Source organism: Argentina silus (assembly GCF_951799395.1).
Source record: "Argentina silus genome assembly, chromosome: 18".
Lineage (NCBI taxonomy): Eukaryota > Metazoa > Chordata > Actinopteri > Argentiniformes > Argentinidae > Argentina > Argentina silus.
Genome location: NC_139672.1, coordinates 3,997,531 through 4,018,633, shown reverse-complemented (window position 1 = coordinate 4,018,633; position 21,103 = coordinate 3,997,531). Strand labels below are relative to the sequence as shown.

General features: G+C 43.7%; 2 protein-coding genes across 2 annotated transcripts; both read right to left on the bottom strand.

Annotated features, from left to right (window-relative positions):
* Positions 1–690: 690 nt before the first annotated feature.
* On the bottom strand, positions 691–17,916 carry ghrhra (growth hormone releasing hormone receptor a). Its single transcript, XM_083690009.1, has 13 exons — positions 17,778–17,916; positions 16,659–16,764; positions 11,196–11,303; positions 7,869–7,969; positions 7,442–7,539; positions 6,291–6,423; positions 4,351–4,504; positions 4,091–4,151; positions 3,514–3,583; positions 3,111–3,202; positions 1,538–1,667; positions 1,414–1,455; positions 691–975 (listed from the first exon to the last, which is right to left on the bottom strand). Exons 1-13 carry the CDS (start codon positions 17,835–17,837, stop codon positions 745–747), a joined length of 1,386 nt encoding a protein of 461 aa, XP_083546135.1. The 5' UTR covers positions 17,838–17,916; the 3' UTR covers positions 691–744.
* An 886-nt stretch (positions 17,917–18,802) lies between these two features.
* On the bottom strand, positions 18,803–21,080 carry LOC310818912 (uncharacterized protein). Its single transcript, XM_083690011.1, has 3 exons — positions 20,953–21,080; positions 20,607–20,666; positions 18,803–20,371 (listed from the first exon to the last, which is right to left on the bottom strand). The coding sequence occupies exons 1-3, from the start codon at positions 21,041–21,043 to the stop codon at positions 19,362–19,364; spliced, it is 1,161 nt and encodes a 386-aa protein (XP_083546137.1). The 5' UTR covers positions 21,044–21,080; the 3' UTR covers positions 18,803–19,361.
* Positions 21,081–21,103: the final 23 nt, after the last annotated feature.

The window sequence follows — 21,103 nt, the reverse complement described above, 5'->3', positions numbered from 1 at the left end:
TATGAATACTTTCCCAATGCACTGTAATTATCAACGCCGATGAGGAAAAACCCTACACCGAAATAGAGACATTTCCATCCCTTACAAAAAATGCTTATGAATATTCACAAACACCACTTCAAAAGAACGCTCATCAAAGGACGTCAGCATAACAAACAGCCCTGAACAGGAAAACGGAGAAAGCTGCTGAAGTGAGATGACACTAGCAACAGCGTGGCACTCAGAGATTGCTTCGGAAGAGAGAATACCGTGTAGGGTAAGGCCCGAAATAGACGGTATGTGGTCCCTCCCGGTCTAGCCCAATTAGTGAGCTGTGTGTGCTTTGTTCCATAGTGCATAGACTATAGTGTAACAATGGAATCGTATACAGGAGAAGCACTCAACTGCACATTCAAACAAATACGGTTGGCTGCCTGCTTGCAACAAAAGTTGTGCATCTAGCAAGACAAGACCAAACTGAGTACCTCAACGCTCCTTGAATAGTGCTGGTGGGGTGAGGGGCTCTGACATTGGTAGGAGTGCTGTTAGACATTTCCCTGACATCTCTCCAGACAGCCTGTCCTGTCTGCCCAGCCAACCTGTCCCCCCCCCCCCCCCCCCCTGCTAGTGTGTCCTGTCCCCCCAGCCAGTCTCCCCCATCTCCCTAGCCAACTTGTCCCATCTGCCCAGCCAACCTGTTCGGTCTCCCCAGCTAGTCTGTCCCATCTCCCCAGCCAACCTGTTCGGTCCCCCCAGCCAACCTGTTCAATATCCCCAGTCATCCTGTCCAGTCTCCCCAGCCAGCCTGTCCCTTCCCTGACCCCCCTGGGGCTCTGGTCCTGACATAGTGGAGACGTTGCCTGCGGTGGTGAGGCGACCCCGAGGAGCGGTGCGGTCCAGGACCGTGATCTGTGTGACAGTAACACGCCGCTTGGCAGGGCTTAGGTGACCCAGGGAGCGACACCTCCACAGCCTCCTCCTCAGCTCCGTCTGGACCTGGGACATGGACATGGACACACGGACACACACGTGCACGCACACACACCTACATTATACACATACTGTATACACACATATACAGTACCAGTCAAAAGTTTGGACACACCTTCTCATTCAATGGTTTTTCTTTATTTTTTTTATTATTTTCTACATTGTAGATTAATATTGAAGACATCAAAACTATGAAGGAACACATATGGAATTATGTAGTAAACAAAAAAGTGTTAAACAAAGTTTTGTATTTTAGATTCTTCAAAGTAGCCACCTTTTGCTTTGATGACAGCTTTGCACACTCTTGGCAAGGTGTGTCCAAACTTTTGACTGGTACTGTACATACATTTCTACCTCCACGAGCCTCTACTGATATACAATATCCTGTATATATAACTTGTGGGTGATATAAAGGTATTAACACTGTGAGTATAGAATACATACCTCTGCATTCATGAAACAGTAAAGCAGTGCCACCACAAATCCCTGCAACACAGAGGAGCCACTATAAGCAGTGGTAATGACTATTGAGTTCTTTGGTCTCTCTAAGCCTTCTGTGGTTTATTACCTGGAACGATCCGAGGCCCAGCTCGATGTAGAGTCTAGCTGCCACACCCGTGTTCTCTGGCAGGAAGGCAAACACCGTGTAATGCATCCCAAACAGAGGAATCAAGAACAGGGTAGACTTAGCCAGCCTCCTGGAGAGGCAAGAAGGGAGAGAGGGAAGGAGGGGGGGGGGAGGGGGGAGGAAGGGAGGGAGGCAGAAGACAGAAAGAGATGGAGTGAGAGAGAGAAGCAGAGGGGGGAAAGAGGGAGGGAGGGAAGGGGGGAGGAAGGGAGAGAAAACGATGAACTCAGGCACTACTTGTAACCCCGGAGCCCGACAGCAACCCTGTGACTCAACCCAAACCCCATAGACACCACCACTGACACACTGGTAGGCCAACATCTCCACCAGGGAAGGCTGGTGGAGGTAGAGATGTTTACCTCCAACAGCCTCCCCATATCTCCTCATACCTACATACATGCAGCCATGATGATTTCATTTCATCACGCCATGGAGCCCCTTCACTAACGATTAAGTCCACGCTTCCACTCCCATGGCTAATTACCATGTCATTCTAATTGCAGTTTCCTCACCCTACATCATGTCGCGACGGCTCCCTCGGAGGTGTGGAGCACTGATAGATGATGATAAAATGATTGTGTCATGCACTATTTTGGGGATCAAAAGGACTCACTCTGGAATTTTGACGGCTCACTGAGCAACCGTAGTTCGAGCCAAAATCGACAAATGTGCACTGGTATGTCCATGACTTCAGAATCATCTCCACGATCAGCTTAGACGATCAATGGAAGATCTGTAACTCTCAATCATCTCACTGTCGACACACTCTCTCTCTCTCTCTCTCTCTCTCTCTCTCTCTCTCTCTCTCTCTGTCTCTCACTCACTCACTCACTACTAGGAAATAGAACATCAAAACAGAAATTATAATCTGCATAATTGTATAAATTATCTGAAATTACGTCATGGCTGATGACTCTGAGGATTGAAGCGCCAGCTTCTCGGGAACAAATATAAACCAGAACAAATGATAAAAAGGGAAATCCTAACTTTGATCACTTTTTTGGGGGGGGGGGGGGGAATCAGGTTTTCTCTTTTGTCACACCTGAAATTTTCAAACAAACCGTGTCATTGTCACATCAAACAGCTACCAGATCTGAATCTCTAAGACTGGTGGGGGTACGTGTTTGAACACACCAAATATTCATCAAACAGAATAACTGGTTTAATTCAGTAAATCCACACTGTCTTTGGGTTCTGTTTTCAGCTTCTCCTAATCCTTGAATAAATAAATCAACTAAACCTTTCTTGCGCTTAGGTAGCGTTCCATGCCAGTATTCACCATAACAGAACGTAGTTTATCAATCCTGGTTTTGAAGGTTTACAGGGTAAGCCTATGCAGCTGTCAGTTCAGCTGATTAAATTACACCCACGTGTGTTTGATACCATTCCTTGTTCTATGCCATGCATTACAATGAGCCCGTCCTCCGATTTCTACCTCCACTAGCCTCCCCTGACCCAGTGGGCCTAGGGGACCACCAGGATCGCTCTAAAGCCCGTTCCATACTAGACTCACATGAAGTGGCCAGTGTCGTTCCCTCCCGTGGCCGGTGACTTGAGCTTCTGAACCAGGATCCGGATCACATTGATGAAGATGACGATGTTGACCTATGTGACCAAACACAGAGGAGATAACCATTCCAAACAATCCCACTCTTACGTGTGTATACACAGGAGCATAACAAAGCAGACTGTTTCATATGGATTATAATGTAAGAATAAAACACAGAAGGTCATTCATTTGCTTTTTTTTGCTGGTAGACAGTTTGTGTTTCCTGTTTGTGGTATGAATTCTAGTAACATATTCGAGCCAGCCAATGTTTGATACCATTCCTCATTCCGTGCCATGCATTACAATGAGCCCGTCCTCCGATGTCTACCTCCACCAGCCTCCCCTGGAATACTGTGGATGTACTCACAAGCAATGAGGCTGTTATTGGTCCTTTGATGATCCACCAGACACCTACATTATCTGTGTCGTCCCAGCAGCTGGAATAAGACTCATCATTAGACCAATCATTTTACATTTTTACATTTATGGCATTTAGCAGATGCCTTTATCCAAAGCGACTTACAACAAATACATTTGTTTAAGTAAGTGAATAATCTATCCACCAGTCATCATAAGATAAAGTAATCAATGCTCAGACCAGGGGCCATAGGCAGTCACCCCCCAATCAAAACCATTATCACTCCTTAAAGGTAGACTGTGGGATATGACATCATGCCGGGAAGTAACAGCAACTTCCACCAAAGATGTTTTTGAAGCAAGTAAAGATGTGAACAACGACAGGCACTCATTAGATCGTCTCCCTTTTGAAATGAACTCCGGTAGGGTTGGCCCATTGTTTCTCCACTGATGTCATATCCCAAAGTCCACCTTTAATATGCACTGTTATAGTATAAAAGCAATTCTGATTGAACATACAGTTAGACAGACGTGTGTGTGTGTGCAGTTTCTACAGCATGTACAATATGGTAATAATCAAAACATACCCTCTGTCATCATAGAAGTTTCTGGTTAAAACCCACACTATAAGGACGGTGGATGGCAGACCTGGAACATACAGATCATACTTTAGGCCACCTCATCATCTTCTGTGTATTTCCATACAAATATACTGTACCTTGATATCAATATTACCTTAAGACTTCCTGTATGCCATGCTTCATAACAAACCTATGATGCGTCTCTCAGTTTTTTTTAAGCCCGCCCATATCCAAGTTAAGCCTATCACTATCTGGTCTCTGCTCACCCCATCCAATGAGGATGTACCACCAGAAGTACTTTCTCTGGGAGACGAAGGTGAGGGCCAATAGGGTCTGCAGGTACATGCCCTCCACCAGCAGCCAGAAGTAGTTGGCCAGGATGCTGAACTGGAAGAAGGCCACCGCAGATTTACACACTGCCTGGGGAGAAGAACCAGAGGTTAAAAATCGTAAAAAATAATAGTTTTTCCTTGATTCCTTGCATTCTCTTTGCTCGGCCCTCTCTCAAAACACATTGGAGAGGAATGTCAGAGGGGAGGAACCCCTCCTCCATCGCGTTCTGAGGAGGAGCCGGCTAGGAGAGGGGACTAGGAGAGGAGACTAGGAGAGGGGACTAGGAGAGGAGACTAGGAGAGGGGACTAGGAGAGGGGACTAGGAGAGGGGACTAGGAGAGGAGACTAGGAGAGGAGACTAGGAGAGGGGACTAGGAGAGGGGACTAGAAGAGGGGACTAGGAGAGGGGACTAGGAGAGGAGACGGAGAGGAGACGGAGAGGAGACTCGGAGAGGAGACTAGGAGAGGAGACTAGGAGAGGGGACTAGGAGAGGGGACTAGGTGAGGAGACTAGGAGAGGGGACTAGGAGAGGAATTGAGGAAAGAGCTCTGATATTCAGCCCAATACCTTCGAGCCAGTCACAGGGGCTTAAAGCTTAAATATTGAATGTGTCAATCAAAATGATAGAAAGACTCAGAGGAATGGTTTGGCTGAGTGCAGTGTCGCTGGCATGCCTTACAAACACTAGTAATGTATTCTTACTATGTAAAGCCATCAAGTATTTATCATTACTGAGATATGTTATACTTTAGTTACATTTGACATGGAAACATCCAACCCATGGTTTACATAGAGAAAATCAGGCCAGTGTAGAGACTCATTCACTGTGTCCTTGTTCTGTTTGTAGTATCAGGAAACTTGGACTGCGTGGGGAGATGGGGATTTGTAATCGGGTCAATATTTTTGATGAAGAAAATATAGCAGATGTGATTCAAAATAGATTTCAAAGATTCTTGTTAATCCAACTCATCACTCAACTCTTCATTTTAGCAACTCATATGGAAAACATGCACATATACACTCTCTCTCTCTCTCTCTCTCTCTCTCTCTGTCTCTCTCTCTCTCTCTCTCTCTCTCTCTCTCTCTCTCTCTATCTCTCTCTATCTCTCTCTCTCTCTCTCTCTCTCTCTCTCTCTCTGATGCCTAGCCTACAGTTCTACACATTGTATTGACTTACTGAAGTTTGCTTTTGACTCGGTCTTTGTGGACCTTGTTTTTGACTCTGTCTTTGTGGACTTTGTTTTAGTTTTTGACAATGTCTTTTTGTGAATGACAGGAGTATGCCAGAATTTCTTCCTGCTTTTTTTTATTTTTTATTATTGGTGAGATGATTTCTTACCCTTCAACACACTCATCGTGGCTGCTCCTCAATACTAATCCCCCCAATCCTTTCCCAAAAAGAATAGACATGTATCTTAAGCTCTTATGAATATTTCAAATATTCATAAATATTTCAGCTTTAACAAGCTTTAACAAAGCCCCTTGTGTGACAGGGACACTGAACATCAGGAGAATTTAGTGAGAAGATGACTATAAATTACGATCATCATCCCAGGGAGAATACATTACACTGTAGGGGTAAATCAGTGGAGGCAGAAATCAGAGGACGGGCTGATTCTAATGCATGGAATGGAATAAGCAATGGCATCAAAGACACGTGTTTGACACCATTCCTCATTCTATTCCATTCCATGCATTACAATGAGCTCATCCTCCGATGTCTACCTCCACCAGCCTCCACTGGGGTAACGTCAGGACATAGGGACAGCGGAGCTTGTGCACTGTCTGAAGCTCCAGCTAATCGTCTCCAGTACTTGAGATACGACTCCATTACAAATTTTCCTCTGGCAGGCCAGCTGCTGTCTGTCTCACTGTTGACATGAAGCAGTGGTCCAGCGTTTCGTCAGCGAAGAGCACGGCGTCTTTGACGAAGACTGCGCTGGCCCGGAGGATGAAGGACGCAAACAGGTTGATGTGGATGTAGTTACGGGTACAGTGGAACTTCCTGTAACGGGGGAAACAGGGGGGTTTCATTAAACATGGACACTTCCTCCCCAGAGCCAGGAGAAACATGTTACAGAGTATACGAACAACACCTCAGCCTCAGATGGCTGAAAGTGAGAAAGTGATGAGCTGAACACACCCTAACCACCCAGGGCCAGAAACACATTACACAGCACATTAACACATTAAGACATGACGCTTATATCATATGGCAGACTTAGTATCATCCATTCTGGCATGACACCCCCTAAAGGTTTAACACTGTGCGCTGATTTCCCAGACACACATCAAGGCTGTACTCCTCAATGGAGAGTCTCAAAAGCGTGATTGAAAGTGTGATTCTGTTCAGAACTGTGTTCAGGAAACGGGCCCCATTGAATCATTAGGGAACCATCGAATGGACTGTGTTGGTTGCACCCAGTGTTGGGGAGTAGTTCGTAGCTTGGTGGTCGTTAAACTAAATTCAGATGGTAGTCGTGTTTTCAATTGTTAATTACTTTTCCGCCATGTAGCAGAGTAGTGGACTACTGTCATTACTTGGTACATAAAAAAAAAGGAAAGGGAATTTAACGATTATTCCAGCCCTTGAACATTAGATGTCCCTACTATTTCTTCCCTCACTGCTTCTTGTCTCCCCACTTTGCTCCACCTGACCAGTTGTTTTCTTCCTGGTCACGCACATTCTATTTAGTAAATTTCTTGTCAATATTTGCAATTGTTTTTTATGTCCCATGCACCAACCTCACCAACTCAATTCCTTTTATGTGCAAATATACTTGGCCAAATAAAAGAATTCTGATTCTGATTCTGATTCTGATTCAGATTCTTTCCTAGGGACTGGTCATCTCTCAGTAACTGACTGTTGTGTGTTGGACGAAGTAGTTTCAGTGAAGTGAGTTAGTTTTTCAAAGTAGCTTTACTTTGCCAAACTATATTTCTCTCAAGGGTAGTTTTAGTGCAGTTCAATTTCTTTTCCCCTAAAGTCATTTTCAGAGTAGCTTCCCCAACATTGGTTGTACCTGAAGGCAGTGAACACCGCGATGGCCGTGATGAGGGAGATGAGGGAGGTGGCGTAGCCCACTGTGTAGACCTGGCGGAACGTTGTGAAGTAGCTGGTCTGGGTACACGGAGAGAGAAAACTGCAATTGAATAAATGCATCCAGAGAATGCTTGGCTGGACGAGCCCCAGCCTCACCTGACAAACACTGATAGGCAATGACCTGGTTGACTGCTGAGCCTACGCTGAACATATCGTTCATGTGAAAGTGTCAGCATATTTATCAATAAACAAGATCTACTTGGGTGAGAGAGAAATTGAGGGCATATTTTTCGGTAGTCAAAATCTAGATGTAAAATCGGTCTCAAATCAAGAATAGCATTGGCAGCATGTACTGTAGGTACAGTGTGTGTGTAAGTGTCACCTCAATGTAAGCCACCACAAAGTACCTCAGATTCAGGCTCATCATCATCATCAAACAGACAGGCCTCTTCATAGGGAGGGTACAGTTCAGTCCAGCCGTCCACTGTACAATTCCTAAAGATGTAGACTGGGGGGGGAGAGTACATTATCATGCTTGCTTGCTTTTGTCATACGCCATTTAGCCGATGCTCTTATCCAAAGCGACTTACATTGCAGTGAGTGCATACAGTATGGATGGTCCCAATGGAAACCGAACCCACAACCTAAGCGTTGTTAGTGCCATGCTCTACCAACTGAGCCACAGAGGACCACAGAGGACCAGGTCATGATGCTCTTTGACATTTTGTCAAATGTCAGACACTATCCAGTGTTTAATGGATTTAGAAAGTGGTGGATGATGGCCACGTACAGTAGAACTGCTGTGCTACAGCCCGAACTAAAGCCCTGTACATCTTTCATATGATTTAGACACATTTGTGGAAGTAGGATCAGAGTTTGGAGGCGGATGTGTCCCTTAGGGTTTAAAAAAGTAATCACAGAGACTGAGTTGTTCATATTCAATCCAAAAATGAGGATAAGTACAAAGTACATACAGTCATAATACTTTGTTAACTTGACTACAGTATGTGTAATGTCCTCTTCTATCTGTAGTTTGCCATAATTTAACTTTTCAAGTACAGTAATAATAGCCATCATACTATTTATTATATAAGTACATTTAACAGCTGTATATCATCTGGCTCTAGCTCTCTAGAAATTCTAGAACATGTCGCAGTTACATAACATCCCAGTTTACTGTTCTCTATTCCTATTTATCAGCCTGCAAGCCTCCGTCCTGTCTTCATCCAAGTCAAATTGGCATGTTTGCTCATTTCAGATCCAATGGTTCAAAATCCTTTTGGAAAGGACAGGGGGAGAAAGCTGCCAAAATATGTGTGTGTGTGTGTGTGTGTGTGTGTGTGTGTGTGTGTGTGTGTGTGTGTGCCTGTGTGTGTGTGTGTGTGTGTGTGTGTGTGTGTGTGTGTGTGTGTGTGTCTGCATGGATTTGTTTACCCCTGAATGCTCACCTCAGATAGGGAGAGATACAGGGACTCATGGCAGTCACTGAGCCTTCATAATTCACTCTGAGCTTCACTAACAGATGAACAGGGGGCAATCGCCACACTGTGGGCCAACATTTGTTGGAAGGCATGTTTGTATTTTTTAACATTGACCCGAAATTCTGAGAATATTGTCACAAAAGCACATCACAGTAAAGATACATATTGTATATTTAGCACTCCAAACTAATGTATTAGACACAACTGCATTAACAATGCTAGGGCAATTAGGGTAAATAGCCTCTGCATTAGGGCAATTAGGGTAAACGGCCTCTGCATTAGGGCAGTTAGGGTAAATAGCCTCTGCATTAGGGCAATTCGGGTAAATAGCCTCTGCATTAGGGCAATTAGGATAAATAGCCTCTGCATTAGGGCAATTAGGATAAATAGCCTCTGCATTAGGGCAGTTAGGGTAAATAGCATCTGCATTAGGATAGTTAGGGTAAATAGCATGTGCATCAGCAAACATTCTAGAAGTGAAACACACACTCCAGTTTAGAGTTACATTAGAGAGGCCAGCCAGCAATCAGAAGGTTAGAGAGGCCGGCCAGCAATCAGAAGGTCGCTGGTTTGATCCCCACCCCAGGAGGGAGCTGGATGTGTGCTGGTGACTGGAGGGTTGCTGGCATCATATCTAAGGTGCCTACCACAGCAAGGCACTTAACCCCTAACTGCTCCAGGGGGGGAAAATGGCTGACCCTGTGCCCAGAGCCCAGAGCTCTGTTCTCCCTGAGGGTGTGCACGCCTGTTGTCTCGGGGGGGGGGGGGGGGGGGGGGGGTGCAGAAATACCACATTCCAAACAGTGATTGATTGGTTGATTGGTTGATTGATTGATTGATAATTGATTGGCAAGTAAAAGTATGGTTCTGGGGTTGCTTGAGCAGAAGCTTATTTTGAGTTTGTAAGCCTAATCGTAGGCAATAAATACATTGATATTACATCATAATAGTATGATAAACATGTACTTAACACATGTACATGTACTTAAATTGTAGGTAATGAGCAATTAAACTTCTGGAGTATATCTTTAAGTACATATCAGTGAAGGTAAAAACAGCATTTCTGTCAAGATAAGATAAAGCACATTCTTATCTCATATCAACATCTATGAGGGCCAACATTCAAATTCTGATTTCAAGTAAAGTTTAAACTTTTAACAGTTTAACAAATTACTGGACATATTACTGCCATGTCTAGCAGCGACGGTTATAAAAGAAGGTCAATATCTATCCAGCATGAGCACTCGCTTCTTCACAGTTTCTCTGGGGCCATTCTGTCTCTATTGGTGCATCAAGCACTTCAGTAGCCACACAGTCCCCTACAGACAAGTGACCTATGTAACATCACGACCACGCATTAGGAATTAAATCAGCATACCCAACTGACACTTCTTTCTCTAGCATACGCAACACACACACATGCGCACGTATGCACTCACGAACGCACACACACACACACACACTATCTACCCCCCCCCCCCCCCCCCCCCGTATCTCTCTGAACATTACTCTGACCCAACTGCATATGAAGTGAGATACTTGGACATACAACTCAATCCTGGGTTGAGGCTCTCTATGGAGAGGTATCATGAGGTAACACACACAGTACACATGCTCCAGGGGAGGTACACATGCTTCTGGTGGAGGCAGAAATCGGAGGATGTGTTTGATACCATTCTTCATTCCATTCCATGCATTACAACGAGCCTGTCTTCCGATGCCTACCTCCACCGGCCTCCCCTGGAGCACGCGTACTGTGTGTGTTACCTCATGGTACCTCTCCATCCTTCAGGGTATCAGTGGTTCCTCAGATCCCTACCGTAGCCACGCCAACGGAAAGTCCCGCTTTGTGGCCGCAAATCGGTTTGACATGGGAACCGAAGCAGCACACTTCCAGAGAAAGGGTCGGCTTCGTTCTCATCAATCAGCGCCATTTGGCTGTGAACGCACACCCTATAGGAGTCCCTTTCCCAAGAGATATGGAATGACGTGCTTACCGATGGGGAGAGACGAGAGACACAAGCAGTGTGCTGCCAGCAGTCTAATAGTGCTCTCATGTTCATGACACATATATTACATTTCCACTGCATTAGATGCAGTACATGGCTGTAAAAGTGGGTTATGGGCTGCTTAAATCCAGTATATAGGTGTAAATATGCATGACGGGCTTCAAGTATGTCAATGAAAACTTATTTGCTTCTCTAGAACTCTGGAGAGTTCTTTGCTTCTCTGAGCAACTTCTCTGGAACTGACCTTGATTGCTGGAAAAATGCTGGAAAACATCAGAACAGGAGACGTTGACCACTTGCCCCACGTCAGCTCTGAGCCAGCAACGGATCTCATCCCACTCTGTCCTACAGCCTGGGGGGGGGAGAGGGGGGGGGGCAGGGAGGTAGAGAGGAGAGAGAGAGAGGGGGGGGGGGGGGCAGGGAGGTAGAGAGGAGAGAGAGAGAGAGAGAGAGACAGAGAGAGAGAGAGAGAGAGAGAGGGAGAGGGGGGGGGGGGGGGGGAGAGGGCAAAGACAAGAAATCAATCCATCAACATGAACCACTCTATCCACCTGTCAAACCAGCTACAAAACAGGATGCGACCAGCCATGAACAAACAACACGTCTCCAATGATACACATTAAAAGCCTTAAAGAGGCTGTGACATCCTGAACACTCTGAAGACACCAGATAACACCATCAGGCTCTTCAGACGGCAGGCTACGAGCTTCATGGCATGAGAGACGGAGGCGTTAGAGAGCCAATAACAGCCCTCCAGAGAGAGACAATGCCCCCTCTGGGTCTAGATTCGCTAAGAGACTAATTAAAAGCCTGTAAATGAGTGTGTAATTGGCTCAATCATTGATCAATCAAGGCATCGTCTAGGCGACGGGTGGAGAGGCTCAGCCCTTGGACAGGCGATGACACTAAACGCTCCTCTAGTCCTCACATTCGTCACCGGAGGACAGGCTCATTGTAGTGCATGGAACGGAATGAGGAACGGTATCAAACACGCGTGTTTGGTACCGTTCCTCATTCCGTTCCGTGCATTACAATGAGCCCGTCCTCCGATTTCTACCTCCACTATTGTCCCCTGCTGTGCAGTGCATGAGGAGCAAATGAAATTCAGCCGGGCCAACTGTGATGACTGTCTCTGTAATTATCTCCATTCATCTCCATTCGTTATGCAAATAGAAGACACCAGCATTATTCAACCAAGAGCAGAAAGTCAGGGAGGGGGTCTTCGTTCTACTTTAAACTCACTGGAGTGAAGCCAAACGATATCAACATATCTCATTTGAGATAAAGCTTTGAACTTTTTCAGGCGTAAAATGCTAAAGGAAAATCGATGGTAGATACACACCAAAATACAACTGAGGGGTCAAACTTGAAGACGAACACCCCCCCCAACCACTCCATCACCTCCCCGACCCCTTCACATTAAGATGTCCAATCACAGCAGGGAGCAAGATGACACTGAGCCAAGGCATGCTGGCCCATAATGGCTCCCCCTCTGTGTAGTTAATCCATCCATAGTTTGAACATTTACTTAACTGACCTACAGGCATAGGAGGGCTTTGATGCGATCAAACAATGTTAAGGACGGTCCAGTGAATACAAACCTACTTGTGATATCACTGAATATTCATCAATTGAGAAATTTCTAATCAGTATATCTGCCTGAAGATAATCTCGGAAACCAGAATCTCATTCTGTTCCATGCATTACAATGAGCCCGTCCTCCAATTTCTACCCCCACCAGCCTCCCCCGATCTCATCTCCATTCATGAAGAGTCTGACCAGAGAAAGTAGCCTGAAGGTCACTGGCTTCTAACATTGGAGTCTCGTCTGATACAGCTGCTGGTGTGACCAAATAAATCAAGTATGACGTTGAAAGTTGTGTTGGTACATTTGAGAGGATTTTCAGGTATTTACAAATAGAACATACCTAACCCACATATACATATAGAATACAGTATATTATATATGCTATATAATTTGGGTATATAATATATATATATATATATAGGTTAGGTCCATATATATTTGGACTCTGACACAATTTTTGTTATTTTAGCTGTTCACCAAAACATATTCAAGTTACAGTTAAATAATGAATATGGGCTTAAAAGACTCAGCTTTAATTTGAGGGTATTCACATCCAAATTGGAGGAAGGGTTTAGGAATTACAGCTCTTTTATATGTAGCCCCCTCTTTTTCAAGGGACCAAAAGTATTTCCGGACCTAACTGTATATATATATATATATATATATATATATATATATATATATATAATTGGAGTTGGATTTGATTGATTGTTCTAAAACGGCTCATATGAACACCCATAGTGCCTCCGCTGTCAGCTGTGTCTGCTGATCCTCTGGATGAATAGAGAACTATATTTGTCTTCAAACCACTCTGGGCCCTTCTGTACTATAGACTACTTTTGGTAGCTTTCCTGAGGTGGTTGACATTAATCAGAGTCAATGACATTTTGATGGCATTTGGGTCACACAAACTTTCCAATATCTCACAACATCTGACAAGTCATGTTTCCAAAACCAGCACGTCTTGCAGTAGGAACCACTTTCTAGAAAATTGATTGTCCTTCTTATTAACAACACAACAATCCCATGATGAAATCTAATGTGAAACAGACTCTACATCCAATTCTACATTCTGTGTGTGTGTGTGTGTGTGTGTGTGTGTGTGTGTGCGTGTGTGTGTGTGTGTGTGTGTGTGTGTGTGTGTGTCTGTGTGTCTGTGTGTCTGTGTGTGTGCATGCGTGCACGTGTGTGTGTGTGTGTGTGTGTGTGTGTGTGTGTGTGTGTGTACTCATGTTCAGTTCCCTGGGCTTGTTGCTGTGAGTCTGGCTGAACTGTCCGGGAGGATTGTTCTAGCTCCCGGTCCCAGGGCAGCTGTGTCATTTGTAAAGCCTCCAGACATGAGTCAGTCAGTCAGTCAGTCAGTCAGTCAGTCAGTCAATCAGTCAGTCAGTCAGTCAGTCAGTCAGTCAGTCAGTCAGTCAGGGCTGCAGGAGGAAAGGCAGTGGGTAGGTTTCACTCTGTATCTCTCTGGGGGGGTAGATAATAATAATGTACTGCATGGTTTAAGACATTTTTAGAGCACATTGCAATGTAGAAACCTGCTGGGATGTTAACAGGAAGCTTTGAGAAAGAAACTCTTTCATTCCCATTACTCCACCTTCATTATTTCCCTGTTCTGTGAGAGCATGGAGCAAGTATATCAAAGTACGTTTTGTAAAAGCAAAGTTACTGCTCCCAAAGAAGAGAACATTTTGCCTGATAATCCATATTGTCCATAATTATCCTCTTCAGAAGATTATGGTTTTTTTCATAAATTACATCAATGACATAAACCATTTAATGCTGGACTAATGGAGTACAGACAAGGACAGCCAAACCCCTCTGATCTATGATCAAAAGGACACTTGTCCTAGTTTCATTCTTACAGTACAACCAAGGCTCAAAGTGCACTAGTTTCGTAGAAAACATAAATAATAGACATTCCGTCATTGCTCATTTCATTCAGTTTGACTCATTTTTTTCTTTGCAGAATCACAGGAGGCAGGCTGCCAAATTGGTTGCTGAACTTTTTCAGACATTTTCGATGTGACATTTCCCTATCTATAATATATTCAGTCTTTTTCTTTCCCATCCACAGTGTGGCTACTGCCTTCAATTAACATCAGCTTTATAGGTCATTTAGCTTCATCCCAACAGTTGTCTCCAGCTCTCATTCAACATGATCGTAAAGACCCTGCCCCCCCCCCCCCTCCCCTCCCCCGACACCCCCTACTTCTTTAATTCCTCAACTAAAAAAAAATGATTCTATTCATAGGACTTTATTCACAGACCAATCTAGAGAGGATGAAACAGTGGCCACAGGATTCACAACTCATTTAAGATTAACAATGACTTTTGGAGTGACATTGGAGATTAGACTTCCAGGACATATCAAGACAGGAGAATTACATTCAGCTGCTCCCTGGCCCTGCATTTATTAGAAAAGAGCAGAATAACAGTGGTTTTCTCCTCCCAGGGTGATTAGGGGTGATAAGAACGGTGATCTGTGAACCGTGACCTGTGAACCGTGACCTGTGTGCTCCTTGTCTGGGTTATTCCTTTGCATGTTTAACTGTTCTGCTCTACTTGATGCTTCAACTGAAACATTGCTTTTCTCCACAATTGCATTCACATACAAATCTGTTTAATAGGTATTCAATACAGTATGCTGCTTTGCGGATACTGAAGTACATCGCTGCTCAGAGAGTTCTAGTGTGGGTGTCGGCCACTTACGTAACCCACATCTGCAACTACATAATCCACATCTGGTAATTACATCATCTACATGTGCTTTTCCAGGCTGACAGAGGTAAGATGAGGAGCATTCATGATTCTAGCAAGGTCTCAAGAAGTTCTCACTGAGGCGTCCAACTGAGCCAGTTTAGAGCACTGGGGAAGAGCAACCTCTGGGACACCGTAGGGTTTGTCTGGAGATTAAGTAGAGATGATTAGTGACACATCTCGTTAGAGCGCTGTGACGGCATGTTGGGGAATCTCTGGTCATGTCTGTTTGTTAGTAATTGACTGACTGAAGTGGTTCAGGTCAACCAGCAAACAAAGGTGACATGTTGTTCTCTGCACACTAGGGGGGGTGTCAGCTTAGGTAACATCATCCTTCCTTCCCCTCTCTCTCTCTCTCTCTCTCTCACGCTCTCTCTCTCTTTCTGTGTCTCTCTGTCTCTGTCTCTCTCTCTCTCTCTCTCTCTCTCTCTCTCTGTCCCTCTCTGTGTCGCTCTCTCTCTCTTTCTGTCTCTCTCTGTCTCTCTCTGTGTCTCTCTGTCTCTGTCTCTCTCTCTGGCTCTCTCTTTCTCTCTCTCTTTCTCTCTCTCTGTCTCTCTCTCTCTCTCTCTCTCTCTCTCTGTGTGTCTCTCTCTCTGTCTCACTCTCTCTGTCTCCCTCTCTCTGTCTCTCTCTCTGTCTCTTTCTCTCTGTCTATATACTGTATACAGAACACTGATAGTGTATACAGAACAAAATACCTGTACAAAAATAGATTACAAGAGCTTAGAACAATAAGGTTCTATCTGTGTGAAGTATAGTTCTGAGATATTGAGCATCAAAGATTTCTCATCTCAGAACTTCGACCTGTTAAATAGTGTATTCTTCTGTTATATAGTCATCCTAAGGGTATTTTAAATGCTGAATATCAAAATCCTGGGACAGTTGAAATTGGGATTTTTTAAGGAGTTCTAATGTAACTGTAAATTGTTATACTGTAGTAGAACATAATACTGTAGTTCTGAAAAGTCAATTTCGGTTCAGTTCTATAAGGTTCTATTTGACACTACAAGAGCAAATGTCAGTTTTGATAGAAAGTTATTGACACTTTAGTTAAATAACGAAGAGAATAGTCTTATTTTGTACAGATAATCTAATAACATTGTAAAATATATAGATTTATGTTAATTTATGCTCATGTCAATTGTATGCAATAACGTAACAACTATGTATAAAAAAATAATAATTTCTAAATGGTAAAATCAATATGTACATGTAGCTACCCTCAAATAAAAGCTGATAATCTATAGTTTAACCTCATAGTAATTAAGTAAATAAATCCAAACGTTTGGAGTATTTGCAGAGGGCACTGTAAATATGTTCTGTATATGTAGTATGGTTCTAGTACAGTAGTAGACATTACCAGTCATGGTCTGATTGCGCGCCTCGGTTCTTCTGGTCTGGATGCAGAGCTCCTGAGCCTTCAGGTGCTGGGAGATGATTGCACAGTCTGGATGGATTGCTTCTGCCTGCAGCCAGGTGAGAATGTGGTTATCAGACAGGGCAGACCTGGTCCATGATACATGTATGCCCCCAAACCATAGAGTTAAATGTCTTCAACGTGTTAACATCAATAAGAAAGGTATGTGTGGGACCCTTTCCTGAGTTCTCAGTTGTCATGGTGAATCTCCTGTTAGACACGTGTCATGTATGGTCCCTGGAGCATCAGTGTCTTCAAAGTGTCCCAATACCCAACCCAGTTCAAAGACAAGCAATGGCTTCAAATCCAGAGGAAACATCTGGAGCATGCTCTGCTCCTTCGGGACAACATACTGACTGCTCCTGGCAAACCAATTGATATCCTAATTTATCTTGTATTTAGCCTTTAATTAGCAAAAGGAATGCTGATTTTTTTGACACAAAATCATCCTTTACTCAACTTAATGTTGAGCAGATTGTGTCAGCAGCATATTAAGTAAAACATTCCATATACCATGCAGGCAATTACAGTTATGTGTGAAATGCATTTTGTAAATGCATCTCAATTGTTAATTATGTGCTAGAAAAAGAACCATGACACAAAGACACAGATATTTGCTCCCACTTCATCAGGTGTCATTTTTGCCATCATTAGTGACAATCACTAAGAATGGATATTTGAGACTAAAATAGTAAAAAAAAACATAGGGACTTAAAAAAGAGTGTGTGTGTGTGTGTGTGTGTGTGAGAGAGAGAGAGAGAGAGAGAGAGAAAGAGATAGAGAAAGAAAGAGAGCATGCATAGTCTTGCCTCTCGCTTCCATTTAGAAATGGTAATAAATGGCTCTGGGACATTAATTTAATTTCACATTTGGAAATGAGCTTATTGGATTAAGATATTTACGGTAAACATGCACTCACGTGAGAAAATGAAATACAAATCATTAGCCAGTCGTGTTCTAATTTGATATTCCATCAAAGTTAATATTTTCGAAATATATACAGTATGGCATACATTAGTCTCATAATAAATGACACAGCACAGAAGCGCAAAAGACACTTACCATACTCCAAAGGTTTAGGCATATCAAGAGGAGCTCAATACATTTCGGATGTGGTCTCATTTTAAACAAATTATAGCCCAAAATAGTAAAAAAAATCCCATTCGTGTAGGTCGTAGCGTTCTACTTCAGTCAATCCTGTCTCTTGATCATCACTTAGCAAACTCACAAAAAAAAAACATTTGACTCTGACCGCCGCCCCCGGATGCCTCTCTCACTCCCTCAGCTTTTCAATGACAGGTAAATCCACTTCGTGTGTATTGAAGAGACAAGACGGCACAAGTTCATTGCTCCCTTCCTTTCGGGTATAGAACGGAATGTGTGGGAGACTGAAACGCTTGTGTTGTCTTCTCACCTCCAGGCTGGAGTGGCGGCAGGCGCATCATCACTTCCAGAGAATACCCTCAGAAGAACAGCGCTAATGAATGTCACACGACGCAATAGCTGCGGTTGGGATGACCTGATGCAACTGTAACGAACATCTATCCGTGTATGTTTTTGCAGGCTATTTATTGCATGTGACTGAAAACTGTTTTCAGCTATGTCGGAGTATAACCCCGACTGAACGGAAGCCCATGCCATGTCCACTCAATAATGTCAAATGTTGCCGCTTGGACCGAACTTTTCCCAAGCACACGAAAGGTCGTATCACGTAAAGTAAACCGTTTTGTTGTTGTTGTTGTTGTTGTTTTAATAAACTTGCGTGCTGAAGATCTAGTAGCACGTCATCAGTTTGAGATAATAAATCATACTGTACAGTGCCCTCCATAAGTAATGGGACAGTGAAGTATGTTTTGTTACTGACTCTATACTCCAAAAGTTTGGATTTGAAATCAAACAACTACTATGAGGTTAAAGTATAGATTATGATATTTTATTTGAGGGTATTGGTTTACATATTGGTTCCACCATTAGAAATGGTGGCACATTTTATACATAGTGTCCCTATTTCATGGCACATAACAAGTAGCAGTCCCAGTGACTAGCCTAGCTAAACAGTGGGAGGGCTTAGTACACATCATACACCTACCCCCAAACCCTGCCCCAAGTCCCCAAAAAGTCCTCAAAATCTCCCCATGGTCCCAGGTCAGGGTAGGACCTTGGGGCCATGGCCCCTGGGCTTTTCTGGGGGCCGTTCTCTGAGTTGGGAACACAAAAGTCTGAGGCTTTGGGCCAAGCACCGGCGCCAAAAGTTTGTTTGTAGACATGTGTTTTATAACAGTATTCAGAGGCATGTAACAACATGTAACAACAGTTTTCAGCCCAATCATGTGAAGCAATTATTTGACACTGACAGGAATACCTGCACACAGAACAGAGTGGAAAATGTTGTTGTTTAATTCTCAAGAAATAATGACAGACAAGTCAGGAGTTCAAAAGTCTGGAATGGTGTGATTAAAAATGACTATAATTATTTAGTGTCACTCCTCAAACCAGTCTCTCAAGCCATACAATGTGTGTCATTGTGGTGAAGTGTCTTCATTGAAGACCTCTGATGAATCCTCTGTAGTTTTGAAGTATCAATCTTGATTGTGATCAAGACTTTTAGCATGAAGTTGCTCATGACATGATGTTAAATGTCAATAATTAATCTTGTGTTTCCACTGCGTGAACACGTTTATGCCTTTCCAGATGTCCTTGTTGAGCAAAGTTCTTCCCACAGCAGGTGCACTGATAGGGCTTCTCACCTGTGTGAGTCCGGTAATGAGCCTGAAGGTGCCCCAGCTGAGAGAAACTTCTGCCACAATCAGAGCATCGGTGAGGCTTCTCACCTGTATGGATCTGCTGATGTTTCCTCAGGGCACCTGAATTAATAAAACTCTTTTCACAAACAGGGCAGATATATGGTCTTTCCCCTGTGTGAATCCTTACGTGGTCTTTGAGGGCTCCCGAATGGGAGAAACTCTTCCCACACTCAGAACAACAGTAGGGTCTTTCACCTGTGTGAACCCTAGTATGTTGAATCAATTGACCTGAATTGGAAAATTGTCTTCCACACTCAGAGCAAGTATAGGGCTTCTCTCCTGTGTGAGTCCTATTATGTATCTGTAGATGCTCTAACTTGGAGAAGGTCTTTTCACATTCCGAGCAGTGGAATGGCTTTTCCCCTGTGTGGGTTCGCTGGTGTTTCACCAGTCCTCCTTGTTGACTGAAACTTTTCCCACAGTCCAAGCAGTGGTACGGCCTCTCTCCTGTGTGAATCATTTGGTGACTCTTGAGGTTTCCTGAGTGAGAGAAACCCCTCCCACACTCGGAACAGCAGTAAGGCTTCTCCCCTGTGTGAATACGCATGTGTCTCCGGAGATTTGTTGAACTTAGGAAAGTCTTTCCGCAATCCAAGCAAGGATACGGCGTCTCATGGGTGTGAAACAGCTGATTCCCAAGGACTTGTGTCAAAGAGTTTATCTGTGAGCTTTGTGTACCAGCAGATGATGGCATTAGGCCTATGTCTTCTTCTGTCTTTAATTCAGTTCTCTGTACAACTTTACGCTCTTCAGAGAGTGATGAGCCTGAGTGCTCATGTAAGAGTTCCTCCTGAGGGTAGGAGGATAAGTCGCCGGTGCAGGAAATGACACTCGCTTGGTCTACACTGCCATCTGCAGGAGAGGAGGGGAATAGCAATGTAACAGAACAGTAATAACAGTGTAATAGCAGGGAATCAGAACTGAGATTTATTTGCATGCAATGAATAACAGGAATATTCCCAAATTATTTAATGAATTTATTAATATTGTATTCAAGAATATTTGTATTGAGTTTTAGCAACAACCTTCAGTTTCAGGCACAAAACACTCTCAATATTAGACATGCAAATCCCAAAGGTAGACTTACCCTGTTGATCAAAATTACAAGGCACCTCTTCTTCCTCCTCTTTCACATCCCGAGAGCTAACTGGTTGGGAGTGTGGAATAGAAATTCTGTTATTTGCACAACCAACTGCTATTCAACAGCCTGCTCAGCACGTCGCTCTCTACCACTGGCATAGTACCTAAAGTTACAACTAGCCTAAAGTTAGTTCTACCTGATTGAACACAATGTTAATAATCGTCTTTGCCCGCTTCATGCTTTTGATCTTCATAAAGCCCTAAGCAGAGGAGATATAAAGTAACGAAATGGAGCCTCTCATGATTGTAAAAAGTGCCCATGATCTGCGGTGTACTTAGAATGTGCTACTTACTTCGAGCAAAATTCACAATTTCTCCTTCTTCATCCTTCACTATAACGTGAATTCCAAGTATTGGATCATATCCCATTGGGTTGACAGCCATTCTTTCACGGTTAAGTGCTAGTGATGTAGCTAGTTGTATCAATCAATCAATCCATTCTGA

Bases quoted from the DNA above. Each gene is read 5' to 3' on its own strand.
- ghrhra (XM_083690009.1), bottom strand. From the start codon at position 17,837: ATGAGACCACATCCGAAATGTATTGAGCTCCTCTTGATATGCCTAAAC. The intron at 1,456-1,537 runs GTAATAAACCAC...TCTGTGTTGCAG, and splicing joins TGGGCCTCGGATCGTTCCAG to GGATTTGTGGTGGCACTGCT. The intron at 976-1,413 runs GTATGTATTCTA...TCCATGTCCCAG, and splicing joins ACTGTTTCATGAATGCAGAG to GTCCAGACGGAGCTGAGGAG.
- LOC310818912 (XM_083690011.1), bottom strand. From the start codon at position 21,043: ATGGCTGTCAACCCAATGGGATATGATCCAATACTTGGAATTCACGTT. The intron at 20,667-20,952 runs GTAAGTAGCACA...ACTCCCAACCAG, and splicing joins AATTGTGAATTTTGCTCGAA to TTAGCTCTCGGGATGTGAAA. The intron at 20,372-20,606 runs GTAAGTCTACCT...CCTCTCCTGCAG, and splicing joins TTGTAATTTTGATCAACAGG to ATGGCAGTGTAGACCAAGCG.